The following is a 16126-nucleotide window of genomic DNA, read 5'->3' as shown; positions in this document are numbered from 1 at the left end:
CACCAGGTGGAGTCATACTATGTAAGTAACTGGACACCATGTGGAGCCATACTATGTAAGCAACTGAACACCAGGAGGAGCCATACTATGTAAGTAACTGAACACCAGGTGGAGTCATACTATGTAAGTAACTGGACACCATGTGGAGCCATACTATGTAAGCAACTGAACACCAGGTGGAGCCATGCTATGTAAGTAACTGAACACCAGGTGGAGCCAAACTATGTAAGTAACTGAACACCAGGTGGAGCCATACTATGTAAGTAACTGAACACCAAGTGGAGCCATGCTATGTAAGTAACTGAACACCAGGTGGAGCCAAGCTATGTAAGTAACTGAACACCAGGTGGAGCCATACTATGTAAGTAACTGAACACCAGGTGGAGCCATACTATGTAAGTAACTGAACACCAGGTGGCGCCATACTATGTAAGTAACTGAACACCAGGGGGAGCCATACTATATAAGTAACTGAACACCAGGGGGAGCCATACTATATAAGTAACTGAACACCAGGGGGAGCCATACTATGTAAGTAACCGATCACCAGGGGGCGCCTTACTATGTAAGTAACTGAACACCAGGTGGAGTCATGCTATGTAAGTAACTGAACACCAGGTGGAGCCAAACTATGTAAGTAACTGAACACCAGGTGGAGCCATACTATGTAAGTAACTGAACACCAGGTGGAGCCATGCTATGTAAGTAACAGAACACCAGGTGGAGCCATGCTATGTAAGTAACAGAACACCAGGTGGAGTCATACTATGTAAGTAACTGAACACCAGGTGGAGCCATGCTATGTAAGTAACAGAACACCAGGTGGAGCCAAACTATGTAAGTAACTGAACACCAGGTGGAGCCATACTATGTAAGTAACTGAACACCAGGTGGAGCCATGCTATGTAAGTAACAGAACACCAGGTGGAGCCATGCTATGTAAGTAACAGAACACCAGGTGGAGTCATACTATGTAAGTAACTGAACACCAGGTGGAGTCATGCTATGTAAGTAACTGAACACCAGGTGGAGCCATACTATGTAAGTAACTGAACACCAGGTGGAGCCATGCTATGTAAGTAACTGAACACCAGGTGGAGCCATACTATGTAAGTAACTGAACACCAGGTGGCGCCATACTATGTAAGTAACTGAACACCAGGGGGAGCCATACTATATAAGTAACTGAACACCAGGGGGAGCCATACTATATAAGTAACTGAACACCAGGGGGAGCCATACTATGTAAGTAACTGAACACCAGGTGTAATGAATGGGTCAGGATTCAGTCAAGATGCTATGAGTTCAGTACATGTATCGCATCTGGACAGAAAGCTTGCTTCCCTTTCATAATAGCAACATCTCCCCGACACTGCCCCCATGTAGTAATTTCCCCCACACTGCCCCCACATAGTAATTTCCCCAACACTGCCCCCATGTAGTAATTTCCCCCACACTGCCCCCACATAGTAATTTCCCCAACACTGCCCCCATGTAGTTATTTCTCCCATATTTTAAAGTGTGTTTATTCACACATCCGTGTTTTAGCGCGGTCTATTTTATCCATCACGCCATTATAGTCTATGGGTCCATGAAATACCTGGACACAACACGAATGCCATCCGCGCCTCATCCGTGTTTCATGGACCATTAGGAGGAGATGCTGTGAAAATTCACTTTCAGCTCTACAGTGTCTGTGAAACACGGATGACACACAGACCAAACACAGATCCCTCACGGACATCTTCTCGGAGACATCACTGACCACGGATTTCATCATGGACACGGACGTGTGAATGAGGCATCAGGGGCTCTCCTGTCTGCAGAAATGTTGGAGTTCACAATTCTGACACATCAGGGGCCCTGTGGCCCTAACAGCTGGTGACTGTGGCTCCTGCCGGCAGAGCTTATAAATAAGCACTCTGCAGAGTAAATATACAGGTTGCCTGCAGCGCCCCCTGGAGACGGCGTCATGTGTGTTCTCCGGGTGTTTTTTGACAATTTTGTTAAACACCCCAGAGCCAGACAACTAGGGATGAGCGAAACGACTTCAGATGAAACATCCGAAGTCGATTCGCATAATACTCGAGCGCTCCGCACAGTATTAGAATGTATTGGTTCAGATGAGCCGAAGTTATTACCTTGCGAAGTCTTGCGAGACTTTGCGTAATAACTTCATAAATTAATTTCTACTGTGAAAAAACATTTCCCGAAATCGAGTTCGGTTCCAAGGCACCGCCACTCATCGGAGCCAATACATTCTAATACTGTAATGTGCAGGTGCCCCCTTTAATCATGTGATCCGCCTGTAAATAAAGGCCGATCCTTCAGAGCTGGTTCGCTCCTGCTTCGCCCTGACTCTGACCCTTACCCTGCCTCTAGACCTGGCCTATGTCCTGACCCCTGGCCCGTCTTCTGGTTTCTCCTCACCCTCTGCTTTGTCATGTCCCGACCGCTCTCTTGGTGAGGACCCCGACTTTATGTCTACCATGGCCTCTGCTTTCCCGGCAGCACATCCATTGCCAGCCGGTGACCTCCCTGTGGAGAAGCAGAGTTCCGCCTTAGACTCTGAACCCCAGGCCGGCAGACACCAGACCAATGGCGGTTTAACTATCCGGTTCTCCGGTAAGAATTGTGACAGGTGAAGTGTCCCGAAGCGACGGAAACATCAGGCCGGTGCTGACAGTGCGTTACAATGTACCAGAGCAGGTGGAATGTCTCTAGACTGGATACATCTGTGACAAACCCTCAGCTGTGTTAAGTCTGTACAGGAGTTTGCAACTTTTGAAAGTAAGCAAGAATGTTGCCATTGACTGACAGCAAGCAGAGATCTTACAAAAAAACAAACAAACAGATTTGACAATAAGTTGCTATCTGGTCTCAGCGCTTAGAACGGCAACGAAAAACGCCAATGAAACGCGCCAGATCGCTATGGCGAATCCTCTCCATAAACGCTTGTATTCTTCTTGACATGGCAATGCTGCAGAGGCTTTTTCTTCAGGACTGCAGTGCTGCTTCTCTGTTATTCCTCTTGGAAAGGTGCGAGTAAATTGACAACCATTTTGGAGCGTCCACGCGCCGTCTGACACCCCCCTCTGAGGCGGAGAAAGGTAATGCCCAGTTGTCAATGTGCTCATACCAGGAGGAGTAATGGAGGAGCAGCACAATGCAGAGTGTCATGTGCAGATATCATGTCCACCACCGCCAGTGGAGCATAGCCCAGACACCGTGGTCTCCGGGGTAACCCAGCATATTTATAACCATGGTACTGTCTGTATGTTCCTGCACAATAAAGTTACACAGCTCGCCGTGCATGCTGGGAGTTGTAGTCTCACAGATACAAAATTCTGAGCGCTAGAGGCTAAGACACAAAGTAGCGGCCGCCGCCATGTTTCTGGAGGCTCTAGGCGGAGACAGGTCATGTGACGGAGAGCTTCCGGAGGTCATGTGACTGGCTAGACGTTTGGAAGCGAAGGCTGCAGCAAGCGCTTCTCACCACAAGGAGGCAGCAGTAGTACAACCAGGCGACCCGTGTGATGACGTCACTGAAAGGAGGTGGAGCTGGGAGGCCGGGAGCACAGGCCTGACAGGGAGCGGAGGAGACAGACCTCTGACCGGAGACATGGAGCGGCCCCGGCCTGGGGTGGACCCTGTATCCTTTACCCGACGGCGTGTGCGGAGGGACCGGTTAGACAGACATCATACATGTGCACGGCGCCGGATATAGACATCATACATGTACACGGGACCGGATATACACATCATACATGTACACAGGACCGGATATAGACATCATACATGTACACAGGACCGGATATAGACATCATACATGTACACAGGACCGGATATAGACATCATACATGTACACAGGACCGGATATAGACATCATACATGTACACGGGGCCGGATATAGACATCATACATGTACACAGGACCGGATATAGACATCATACATGTGCACGGCGCCGGATATAGACATCATACATGTACACGGGACCGGATATACACATCATACATGTACACAGGACCGGATATAGACATCATACATGTACACAGGACCGGATATAGACATCATACATGTACACAGGACCGGATATAGACATCATACATGTACACAGGACCGGATATAGACATCATACATGTACACGGGGCCGGATATAGACATCATACATGTACACGGGACCGGATATAGACATCATACATGTACACGGGACCGGATATAGACATCATACATGTACACGGGGCCGGATATCCACATCATACATGTACACGGGACCGGATATACACATCATACATATACACAGGACCGGATACAGACATCATACATGTACACAGGACCGGATATACACATCATACATGTACACAGGACCGGATATACACATCATACATGTACACAGGACCGGATATACACATCATACATATACACAGGACCGGATACAGACATCATACATGTACACAGGACCGGATATACACATCATACATGTACACAGGATCGGATATACACATCATACATGTACACGGGGCCGGATATACACATCATACATGTACACGGGGCCGGATATAGACATTATACATGTACACGGGACCGGATATACACATCATACATGTACACGGGACCGGATATACACATCATACATGTACACGGGACCGGATATACACATCATACATGTACACGGGACCGGATATACACATCATACATGTACACGGGACCGGATATACACATCATACATGTACACGGGACCGGATATACACATCATACATGTACACGGGACCGGATATACACATCATACATGTACACGGGACCGGATATACACATCATACGTGTACACGGGACCGGATATAGACATCATACGTGTACACGGGACCGGATATACACATCATACGTGTACACGGGACCGGATATAGACATCATACGTGTACACGGGACCGGATATAGACATCATACGTGTACACGGGACCGGATATAGACATCATACGTGTACACGGGACCGGATATAGACATCATACGTGTACACGGGACCGGATATACACACCATACGTGTACACGGGACCGGATATAGACACCATACGTGTACACGGGACCGGATATAGACACCATACGTGTACACGGGGCCGGATATAGACCCCATACGTGTACACGGGGCCGGATATAGACCCCATACGTGTACACGGGGCCGGATATAGACCCCATACGTGTACACGGGGCCGGATATAGACCCCATACGTGTACACGGGGCCGGATATAGACCCCATACGTGTACACGGGGCCGGATATAGACCCCATACGTGTACACGGGGCCGGATATAGACCCCATACGTGTACACGGGGCCGGATATAGACCCCATACGTGTACACGGGGCCGGATATAGACCCCATACGTGTACACGGGGCCGGATATAGACCCCATACGTGTACACGGGGCCGGATATAGACCCCATACGTGTACACGGGGCAGGATTAGGGATGAGCAAATCAACTTTGGATGAAACATCCGAAGTCGATTCGCATAAGGGTCCATTCACACGTCCGTGTGTGTTTTGCGGACCGCACATCGCTGGCACTAATAGAATATGACTATTCTTGTCCGCAAGTTTCGGGAACGGAAATGCGGGCCATAGAAATGAATGGGTCCGCAATTCCGTTCTGCAAAATGCGGAACGTTATTGCGGACGTGTGAATGAACCCTAATGATACATCGCGCAGCGGGCGCTCCGTACGGTGGTAGAATGTATTGGCTCTGAGGAGCCGCGGGTATTACTTTGCGGAGTCTCCCGGGACTTCAGGTAATGACTTCAGAAATTTATTTTTACTGTAAAATAACTTTTACCGACCGCGGCTTCGGATCCAAGTTTTATGTGAATCGACTTCAGATGTTTCCTCCAAAGTGGATTCGCTCGTCCCTAGACGGGATCTGTGGGTCATACGTGTTCTGTCCGACATAATTCACATACTGCGGTCCCTGGACAGATCACGTCTCTGCCGTGTACGTAACGTTTTCTTCTCCGGTTACATGTAAAGCTGGTTTTATTCTGCCAAGGAGCAGAGCGTTGTGGCGGCCGATGACCGGGAAACAGGCTGAACCTGCGCGCCGCAGACCGGCACACGGGTAGGGCTCAGGCACACGGCTGTGATTGGTCCGTGTTTCTGGCGGATCTCCTGGGCTGTCATAGGGCTGTGTTTCTGGCGGATCTTCTGTACTGCGCTGTGAGTACACGGCTCTAGCACCGCCATCCGACAGAGACCGACTGCATCATAAATCACCACCACACATCGGGGCAGAGAACCAGCAGACGCCTGGATCGGTCACAGTCGTGTGCCTGAGCGCTTGGTTCCCACCCTGCACATATAACCCCATTCACATGTATGTATCAGAGTCCAGGTTACATTTCTGACACCAGCGTATTGATAAAGTCTCCAGCAGCCTGCAGAACCTTGGTGCAGCTCTGGTTGTGACTAGAGACAAGTGCATTAAATCCTTCAAAGTCAGTGCAAAATAATTAAAGGCAAATCCATGAAATGTGACCCCCTGAGCCACGTGAGCGCCGGGTCCTGTCTGTTCAGGACATCGCATCACTGGCATGAGCTAACCTAATATGGCCCCGTGTCACTGCCCCTTTAAGAACCCCTTGCACATTTTACAAGTAAAGTAATTTCCCTGACTGGGTGCACATGTGGTGGAGGGCACCGAGGTCACCCTGGGGAGAAGGGTGCCGTGTATGCTGATCCTGAACCAGCGGGGCGGCCAGTATGTGTGAGTACTGCACTGGTGTGGACATTGCATGTCACACTCAACTCTGCTACATCTGTGATACCTACAGGATAAGTAATGTATGTACACAGTGACTGCACCAGCAGAATAGTGAGTGCAGCTCTGGAGTATAATACAGGATGTAACTCAGGATCAGTACAGGATAAGTAATGTATGCACACAGTGACTGCACCAGCAGAATAGTGAGTGCAGCTCTGGAGTATAATACAGGATGTAACTCAGGATCAGTAAAGGATAAGTAATGTATGTACACAGTGACTGCACCAGCAGAATAGTGAGTGCAGCTCTGGAGTATAATACAGGATGTAACTCAGGATCAGTACAGGATAAGTAATGTATGTACACAGTGACTGCACCAGCAGAATAGTGAGTGCAGCTCTGGAGTATAATACAGGATGTAACTCAGGATCAGTACAGGATAAGTAATGTATGTACACAGTGACTGCACCAGCAGAATAGTGAGTGCAGCTCTGGAGTATAATACAGGATGTAACTCAGGATCAGTACAGGATAAGTAATGTATGTACACAGTGACTGCACCAGCAGAATAGTGAGTGCAGCTCTGGAGTATAATACAGGATGTAACTCAGGATCAGTACAGGATAAGTAATGTATGTACACAGTGACTGCAGCAGCAGAATAGTGAGTGCAGCTCTGGAGTATAATACAGGATGTAACTCAGGATCAGTACAGGATAAGTAATGTATGTACACAGTGACTGCACCAGCAGAATAGTGAGTGCAGCTCTGGGGTCCCCTGACATTTTCTCTCCCCTCAGGTTGACCATTCGGACTCCGGGTAAAACTGCCGCCAATGATGAAATCTTCCCAATAACGAGCAGCTTCAAATGTGTTCAAGGTACAGTCTTCACCTTTTCTTCGTCTCTCTGCTCAGTGACCCCCAAGCGGCAGAGTTCCTTTTCTGTGTTATTTATACACAAATCCTCTAATCTGGCATCCGATCCTCCAGAAACCTCGATAATCCGGCACCATATCTTAGCCGCAGATCTTGTGCTAATCCGAAGGCTCCTCTCGCCTTCCATTGATGCCGGATTAAAGGAATTTTCCTCGCTCTATTACTTTGTAATTGTCCCCGAGCTGCTGACACCCAACGTGGTCTTACTGAGCCACGTAATCTAAGCCTTACCTCACAGCCCCGCGCCCCTCCCCCGCTCTTCCTTTTAACACATTCTCCTCTCTTGTATCTTCCAGAAGCAGAAGAGACTCTTCTCATTGACATTCCTACTAACAGTACGTACCGGGCCTGTAGCGCTCCTCCACTTACCCTGCGGGGGATGGGGGGCTGACGGGGCTGCAGGTGCTTGGGTCCCTGGGGGCTGAAGGGTGGGGGTCCAGCTCTGTATACCAGTCCATCGGGGGACCAGCATTTGTTGGATACTGTAAAGTTCTACATCTTTCTAATCTACTTTAAGATCTCTGCTTTCAGTCAGCGAATGAAAAAATAAAACCTGTGGCTCATAAGTGTTATTAAAATCTCCTCTACTGAAGGCTCCCTGAGATCCTCACCTGGCTTAAAGGTCCGCCCCATAAATCCTCCCCCTGTGATATCCTGCAGGGACGAGAAGCGTCAGCCCCTGCGCTGCGGACACGAGGATGGGCTGCGGCTTTTCTGAAGCAGAATGTCTCCACTTATTCCAACGGGGGCTGCAACGAAATCCGCACCTGTGGTTTTATCCACCACGTGTGATGGCGCACTACTATGCCTGTGTCTGGAGAACCTCAGTGTCTCATACCGAATGGTTCCTTACACTACCAGCAAGCAGAGGTCCTGATCAGGCCATCATCACACCTTATATGGTAGAGGCGGGCGGCCGGGGCTCTGAGGCCGGCGGATATTACTTTGAGGTCGTCTTCTGTCTCTGCACCTTGTCTTTGTCTTCTCTCTCGCCGGTGACCGCAGCGGATCTGACGCCTCTAATCTCTCCTTGCACGTTTTAGTTGCCCCGACTTCCTTGACGTCTGTGGTTTTCTTTCTTCTTTTATGAAGTCCTTTGCTCGGGTCCACGGACAGTTGTGACCGCGTGTCTTGCATTTGCTTTATTGCAGGGATGCTCAACCTGCGGCCCTCCAGCTGTTGTAAAACTACAACTCCCACCATGCCCTGCTGTAGGCTGATATCTGTAGGCTGTCCGGGAATGATGGGAGTTGTAGTTTTGCAACAGCTGGAGGGCTGCAGGTTGAGCATGCCTGCTTTATTGTTTTCTCCCATCTTCATTGTTGGGTGCGGAGAGACTCTTCCCATCGCCTCGGTACCACATCTGCCACGGCCGCATTCTCCTCCGAGTCTCATCCTGCTCACACAGCTGTTGGGCTTGTTACAATGTGTCTGCGGGCTGCACTGGGCTCTTGCTGTGAGTATTGCCTATGCTGTTACATTGTATCAATCAGATCACAGCCAGAACTACGTGACCGCAGCGGTTTCGGCCTCTGATGTAAATAATGTTTCCAGTCACTGACAGCCAGCAAAGTTCTGTGGAGGTTTAGATTTGGACTTTTACTGTGTAGCCTTTTTTTTAGACAACAGGATATGGTATGAATGTGTCCTAGTGCCGGGACCCCAACAAATCTCAACCCCCTCAACCTGTTGTGGTGCAGGGCGCCGGTCACGTAGCTTTACATCAGAGAACCACCCAGTGGAGCCGTCCATTATTAGCACCTCAGGGCCGGTTTTTGTGACCCCCCCCCCCCACCCATTATTATAATAAGTACTCTCTAATTATTGGGCAGGAACAACTATAAAGCAATCGGAGGATTTGTCCTGAAACCGAGGAAATTGCAGTAATAACCTTCAGCTAAATGCAGGGATGACTCACGCGTTCCGGCCTCCCTCGTTATCTGCTACTATCACAGCTTCCATGTTTCCATCATCATGTTTTGCCTGGAAAATTTAAAGTGACACGGCCACGTCGATGGCCCCGAGCTCCAGCGGGCCCCGGCCCCTCTTCACTTGAGTCTTCCTGTGGTTAATGTATCAATAGAATCTAGATACAATGTATCAACTTCCTCTTCTGTAACCGTTTCAGTCCTTGTTAACATTGTCTTCATATCTGGCATGTATCTCTGTCTGGGAAAGCTGAGTGATCGTTCCTATAGACGTATGGCGGTTCGGTCCTTGTATTAGTGGCCTCTCCTCTATAGGCCGGTCACCCAGCTTTCCTCGAGTCGTGAATGGTATCCCCTCCATGTTCTCATCCGATTCATTGTTTTCTTCTTTCTTATCTCAGATTAACCCTTTCCCATGATCTATTATTGCCCCCAGCTCTGGATTTTGACCCCTTCCCATTAGGCTAGAGCTGCACGACAAATGTGGCCCTTTGGGTCCCCCCTAATGATGGTGGCTGTGGCTTTAGATGTTTGCTGACTGTCGCCGCAGCTTGCTGGTCCCAGTGCGACCACATTCACTGTCACAAGGTGCGATTTCGTAGTGGTCTTATGTCTATTGCGCTGGAAGCCTTGGCGCTATGACCCTGCCTGCTTCTGGGGATGTCTGTCCCCCGCCGGACCCCAGAGAGTGGTGCCAAGTGGACAGCTGCACTAACCGGCTGTCCGGGATTTGCATCAATGAGATGGAGATTATTTGATGAGCGCAGGGTCCTGGGTGACCTATAGGGCGTCCTCTCCGGTGGGAGGTCATTTGGTCAGTCACAGATTGAATGGTTTTCAGCCTCCACGTGATGCCGATGAGGCTCAGTTCACACTACGTTTTTGATGACCATTATCGGACAGAAACCAGAACGGTCCCTATGGCCGATTCCCCAGTATTCTGCAATATCGCTGTAGACTGCTCGTCTTTCCTGCCCATACTATAAGCCCCATCCTTCCATAACGCTGAGAGCATAGCTCCCTGCAGCATCGCCCTCCCTGTTCTCCGATGGGCAGGACTTTGCAGCGGCTGCGGGGTGTGTGGAGTAGATTCAGGGATCGGTTTGCTGTAAGTAAATATCTCTATTGTCTTCCTGGGAAACCTGTTTGTTCGGTCTCTTTATGGGATTTACTGGTTCACATTCAGGATGAAAATGAGAAGGAAAAATCCACAAACCTACAGTCTGGTCTCCGGCTGTAATTTAAATGGATTTTAATTTAAAGGGGCTCCAAGTGCTCCATCCAGCAAACGGCTGATGATCATGAGGCTCCTCAGCTAGGACCCGCACCCTGGGATCTTCTGAGGAATATTTCAGTCTTATACATTTAATTTTGTTTAGTCCTGTACTCCAGTCGCATCCATTCTTCTGAGCTCGCACCTCCCTGCAGCCCCTGCATGCTCAGGGTCTGTGCAGAGCATGGAGCTATTATCTCCCTGCAGCCCCTGCATGTTCAAGGTCTGTGCAGAGCATGGAGCTATTATGTACCTGCAGCCCCTGCATGTTCAGGGTCTGTGCAGAGCATGGAGCTATTATGTACCTGCAGCCCCTGCATGTTCAGGGTCTGTGCAGAGCATGGAGCTATTATGTACCTGCAGCCCCTGCATGTACAGGGTCTGTGCAGAGCATGGAGCTATTATCTACCTGCAGCCCCTGCATGTTCAGGGTCTGTGCAGAGCATGGAGCTATTATCTCCCTGCAGCCCCTGCATGTTCAGGGTCTGTGCAGAGCATGGAGCTATTATCTACCTGCAGCCCCTGCATGTTCAGGGTCTGTGCAGAGCATGGAGCTATTACCTCCCTTCAGCCCCTGCATGTTCAGGGTCTGTGCAGAGCATGGAGCTATCATCTCCCTGCAGCCCCTGCATGTTCAGGGTCTGTGCAGAGCATGGAGCTATCATCTCCCTGCAGCCCCTGCATGTTCAGGGTCTGTGCAGAGCATGGAGCTATTATCTCCCTGCAGCCCCTGCATGTTCAGGGTCTGTGCAGAGCATGGAGCTATTATCTCCCTGCAGCCCCTGCATGTTCAGGGTCTGTGCAGAGCATGGAGCTATTACCTCCCTGCAGCCCCTGCATGTTCAGGGTCTGTGCAGAGCATGGAGCTATTACCTCCCTGCAGCCCCTGCATGTTCAGGGTCTGTGCAGAGCATGGAGCTATTACCTCCCTGCAGCCCCTGCATGTTCAGGGTCTGTGCAGAGCATGGAGCTATTACCTCCCTGCAGCCCCTGCATGTTCAGGGTCTGTGCAGAGCATGGAGCTATTACCTCTTCAGCCCCTGCATGTTCAGGGTCTGTGCAGAGCATGGAGCTATTACCTCTCTACCCTCGCTGCATGTTCAGGGTCTGTACGGAGTAATGTTTACAGCTGCATTCACAACCGTCTCCTAGCGTTGTGAGTAGATTGACAGATTGTGTTGGGACGGGTATCATTCAGAGTTCAGCTCCGGATGTGAGTGGGGGTATAAGATTGTGAAGCACAGGATGTATCTCCTGGCTCGGTACCAATTTTGCGGACCTATTCATTTTCAATGGGGCCGGAATGTGCTGTCCGCATCCGCACTTCCATTCCGCAAAAAAATAGAATATGTCCTATTATTGTCCGTAATTGCGGACAAGAAAAGGAATTTTCTATGAGAGTGCCAGCGATGTGCCGGCTGCAAAATGCAGAATGTACATTGCCGGTGTCCGTGTTTTGCGGATCCGCAATTTTCATATCACCAAAACGCGTACGGACGTGTGAATGGACCCTAAAATGTGATGCTAGCGCAGGGCTGTGCTGTGGTGTGCTCTAGGGATTTTTTGTACAGACTGGTAGTTGCAGAGCAAGAACCGGCCAAGTGATGGGCGCCTCCCTGTCCTGTTTACAGCACCCAAAATACCACTATAGGTGCTGCTTACCTCCTCATACCTATTGTGCTCATCTGTTCTTGCATCCAGGTGGCTGTAAGGTGAGAATCCAGGCTGATCCCTGGTCCACGGAGCGCTTATTCGAGATCCCAGATGAGGAGCGGTGTATAGAGCTGCTGAGCGAAATGCGTCTCGTACAAGAAGGTGAGAAGGGACTATGGACGTCCAATGCGCCGGGGTAGGGGGCTATAATAAACTAATGCATCGAGGGGTGAGGGGGAACTATAACCAACTAAAACCACAAGGGGCGCTATGCTCACCTATTGCACTGTCCTGTCATGGTAGTATGTTGCAGTGTATCAGCACAGGTAACATGTATTGGTCCAGCCTGCTTAGGTCTGTTTGGGTTTTCAACCTGACAGCAAGCAGAGCTCTTAATAATAGTGAGGAGGTGGGGGGTAGCCTAACACAGCACCATTCCCTCCTTTCCCACATATTCTGGCGCAGTCGTTGTCTTATTCGCAGACCCACTTATCTGTTCACCCGGCAGATTTGATGATCGTGGAGAGAGTTTACAAATTTTACCGCTACAGTAATGAACATGATCGCCTGCGACATTTTTGAAGTTCAGATCACGAGAAAACCTGACGCAAACTGACCTTACTCCAGTACCAGAGGCGGCCATGCCAACATGGATGGCGCTGTGACGGTTACTGCAGTGAGCGCCACGGCTCTTTATCGCGTCTGCCTCCATGTTGTTTCCCGGAATCCTCCACTAACCTTCCGTTTCATTAGCAGGTGCCATTCGCAGTAAACCCGTTCGACCAGATAAAAAAGAATCATCGAATTGGTACCAACCAGCAGAGACAATACAGAGCACCCCCGGGGCCCCGCCGCAGCCCGCGGTCTCAGGTAATGACTCGTATCAGGGCACACGATATTCTTCCCTATTGTACACGTGTGTAAATGTAATGTAGACATGGGTGTAGCCATGGCAACCGGAATAAAGACCTCCATTCTTTACACTGCTAGCTGCCTCTGAATGCAAGTACTGCATCCTTTAATCTCCTTCACTACAATTATCCACACAGCGCCACTTTCCTCCACGTGGCCATGTCTGGTGCTGCAACAAATTCCTAACCAAATAGGACTAACTTGCAGTCCACAAAACAGCCACGACCACATGGATGGTGCCAGTGAGCCAAAAAGTGAACCCTGGAAATTGTGCTTTATGAATCGCACATAGGTGGAATCTGATATCCTGTAATAAACGGTCCGGGGTTAATTACTGCAACGTGTCCTGCTTTTCTTTCCCTCAGGGAAACTGGGGTTTGACGATGATTTCAGCAACTCGAATCACGTGAAAAGGAGAAATCTGCAAAATCAACTGCAGGGATCGCGGAGAGAACCCCCGCCACCTCCGCCGCCGCCCCCGGACAGGCTGTAAGTAGCGGCTGGGAGGAAATCTATAATGTCATGTTTAGACCAGGTTATTTCTCGGTGGAGCCACGATCGGTATGGCCATGGCTTAATTCGGATGAGGATTATTTCAGGTTTAGATACCTAAACCGTGGAGTCACTTTTCTCATCTCAACGTACTCCAGTCACCACCAAAGCTGCATTCTGATTTCCTGTTATCACTCAAGTTCAGGTTGCACTCAGCTCTACAGGGGTGGGAAAACAAAGGAGGTGTGGAGATGGAGGACAGGGGCGGGAAGACAAAGGAGGTGTGGAGATGGAGGACAGGGGCGGGAAGACAAAGGAGGTGTGGGGATGGAGGGCAGGGGCAGGAAGACAAAGGAGGTGTGGAGATGGAGGGCAGGGGCAGGAAGACAAAGGAGGTGTGGGGATGGAGGACAGGGGCGGGAAGACAAAGGAGGTGTGGAGATGGAGGACAGGGGCGGGAAGACAAAGGAGGTGTGGGGATGGAGGACAGGGGCGGGAAGACAAAGGAGGTGTGGAGATGGAGGGCAGGGGCGGGAAGACAAAGGAGGTGTGGAGAAGGGACGGGAAGACAAAGGAGGTGTGGGGATGGAGAGCAGGGGCAGGAAGACAAAGGAGGTGTGGAGATGGAGGGCAGGGGCGGGAAGACAAAGGAGGTGTGGAGATGGAGGGCAGGGGCGGGAAGACAAAGGAGGTGTGGAGATGGAGGGCAGGGGCGGGAAGACAAAGGAGGTGTGGAGATGGAGGGCAGGGGCGGGAAGACAAAGGAGGTGTGGGGATGGAGGGCAGGGGCGGGAAGACAAAGGAGGTGTGGGGATGGAGGGCAGGAAGACAAAGGAGGTGTGGGGATGGAGGGCAGGGGCGGGAAGACAAAGGAGGTGTGGAGATGGAGGGCAGGGGCAGGAAGACAAAGGAGGTGTGGAGAAGGGGGACGGGAAGACAAAGGAGGTGTGGGGATGGAGGGCAGGGGCAGGAAGACAAAGAAGGTGTGGAGATGGAGGGCAGGGGCGGGAAGACAAAGGAGGTGTGGAGATGGAGGGCAGGGGCAGGAAGACAAAGGAGGTGTGGAGATGGGGGGCAGGAAGACAAAGGAGGTGTGGAGATGGAGGGCAGGGGCGGGAAGACAAAGGAGGTGTGGGGATGGAGGGCAGGGGCAGGAAGACAAAGGAGGTGTGGAGATGGAGGGCAGGGGCGGGAAGACAAAGGAGGTGTGGAGATGGAGGGCAGGGGCAGGGAGACAAAGGAGGTGTGGAGAAGGGGGACGGGAAGACAAAGGAGGTGTGGGGATGGAGGGCAGGGGCAGGAAGACAAAGGAGGTGTGGAGATGGAGGGCAGGGGCAGGAAGACAAAGGAGGTGTGGAGATGGAGGGCAGGGGCAGGAAGACAAAGGAGGTGTGGAGATGGAGGGCAGGGGCAGGAAGACAAAGGAGGTGTGGAGATGGAGGGCAGGAAGGCAAAGGAGGTGTGGAGATGGAAGGCAAAGGAGGTGTGGAGATGGAGGGCAGGGGCAGGAAGGCAAAGGAGGTGTGGAGATGGAGGGCAGGGGCAGGAAGACAAAGGAGGTGTGGAGATGGAGGGCAGGGGCAGGAAGACAAAGGAGGTGTGGAGATGGAGGGCAGGGGCAGGAAGACAAAGGAGGTGTGGAGATGGAGGGCAGGGGCAGGAAGACAAAGGAGGTGTGGAGATGGAGGGCAGGGGCAGGAAGACAAAGGAGGTGTGGAGATGGAGGGCAGGGGCAGGAAGACAAAGGAGGTGTGGAGATGGAGGGCAGGAAGGCAAAGGAGGTGTGGAGATGGAGGGCAGGGGCAGGAAGACAAAGGAGGTGTGGAGATGGAGGGCAGGGGCGGGAAGACAAAGGAGGTGTGGAGATGGAGGGCAGGGGCAGGAAGACAAAGGAGGTGTGGAGAAGGGGGACGGGAAGACAAAGGAGGTGTGGGGATGGAGAGCAGGGGCAGGAAGACAAAGGAGGTGTGGAGATGGAGGGCAGGGGCGGGAAGACAAAGGAGGTGTGGAGATGGAGGGCAGGGGCGGGAAGACAAAGGAGGTGTGGAGATGGAGGGCAGGGGCGGGAAGACAAAGGAGGTGTGGAGATGGAGGGCAGGGGCGGGAAGACAAAGGAGGTGTGGGGATGGAGGGCAGGGGCGGGAAGACAAAGGAGGTGTGGGGATGGAGGGCAGGGGCAGGAA

The 16126-nt window shown here is 51.1% G+C and overlaps 1 protein-coding gene across 5 annotated transcripts in view; it reads left to right on the top strand.

Annotated features, from left to right (window-relative positions):
- The first annotated feature begins 3603 nt into the window (after window positions 1-3603).
- The window catches only part of OCRL (OCRL inositol polyphosphate-5-phosphatase), a 42088-nt gene continuing 29565 nt past the window's right edge, over window positions 3604-16126 (top strand). For 2 of the 5 annotated variants that reach the window (XM_044305450.1, XM_044305448.1), the window contains exons 1-7: window positions 3604-3652; window positions 6673-6752; window positions 7549-7628; window positions 7982-8020; window positions 12588-12701; window positions 13293-13409; window positions 13817-13940. In XM_044305450.1, the coding sequence (XP_044161385.1) occupies window positions 3623-3652; window positions 6673-6752; window positions 7549-7628; window positions 7982-8020; window positions 12588-12701; window positions 13293-13409; window positions 13817-13940 (584 nt within the window). In that variant the 5' untranslated portion in view covers window positions 3604-3622. The remainder of the gene's footprint in view (window positions 3653-6672; window positions 6753-7548; window positions 7629-7981; window positions 8021-12587; window positions 12702-13292; window positions 13410-13816; window positions 13941-16126) is intronic. The other 3 variants (XM_044305449.1, XM_044305452.1, XM_044305451.1) reach the window with 3 other exon arrangements.

The sequence above is a fragment of the Bufo gargarizans genome, chromosome 9 (genome assembly GCF_014858855.1).
Source record: "Bufo gargarizans isolate SCDJY-AF-19 chromosome 9, ASM1485885v1, whole genome shotgun sequence".
Taxonomy (NCBI): Eukaryota; Metazoa; Chordata; class Amphibia; order Anura; family Bufonidae; genus Bufo; species Bufo gargarizans.
The sequence above is the reverse complement of the archived record's forward strand: the minus strand, read 5'-3'. Positions and strand labels throughout refer to the sequence as shown.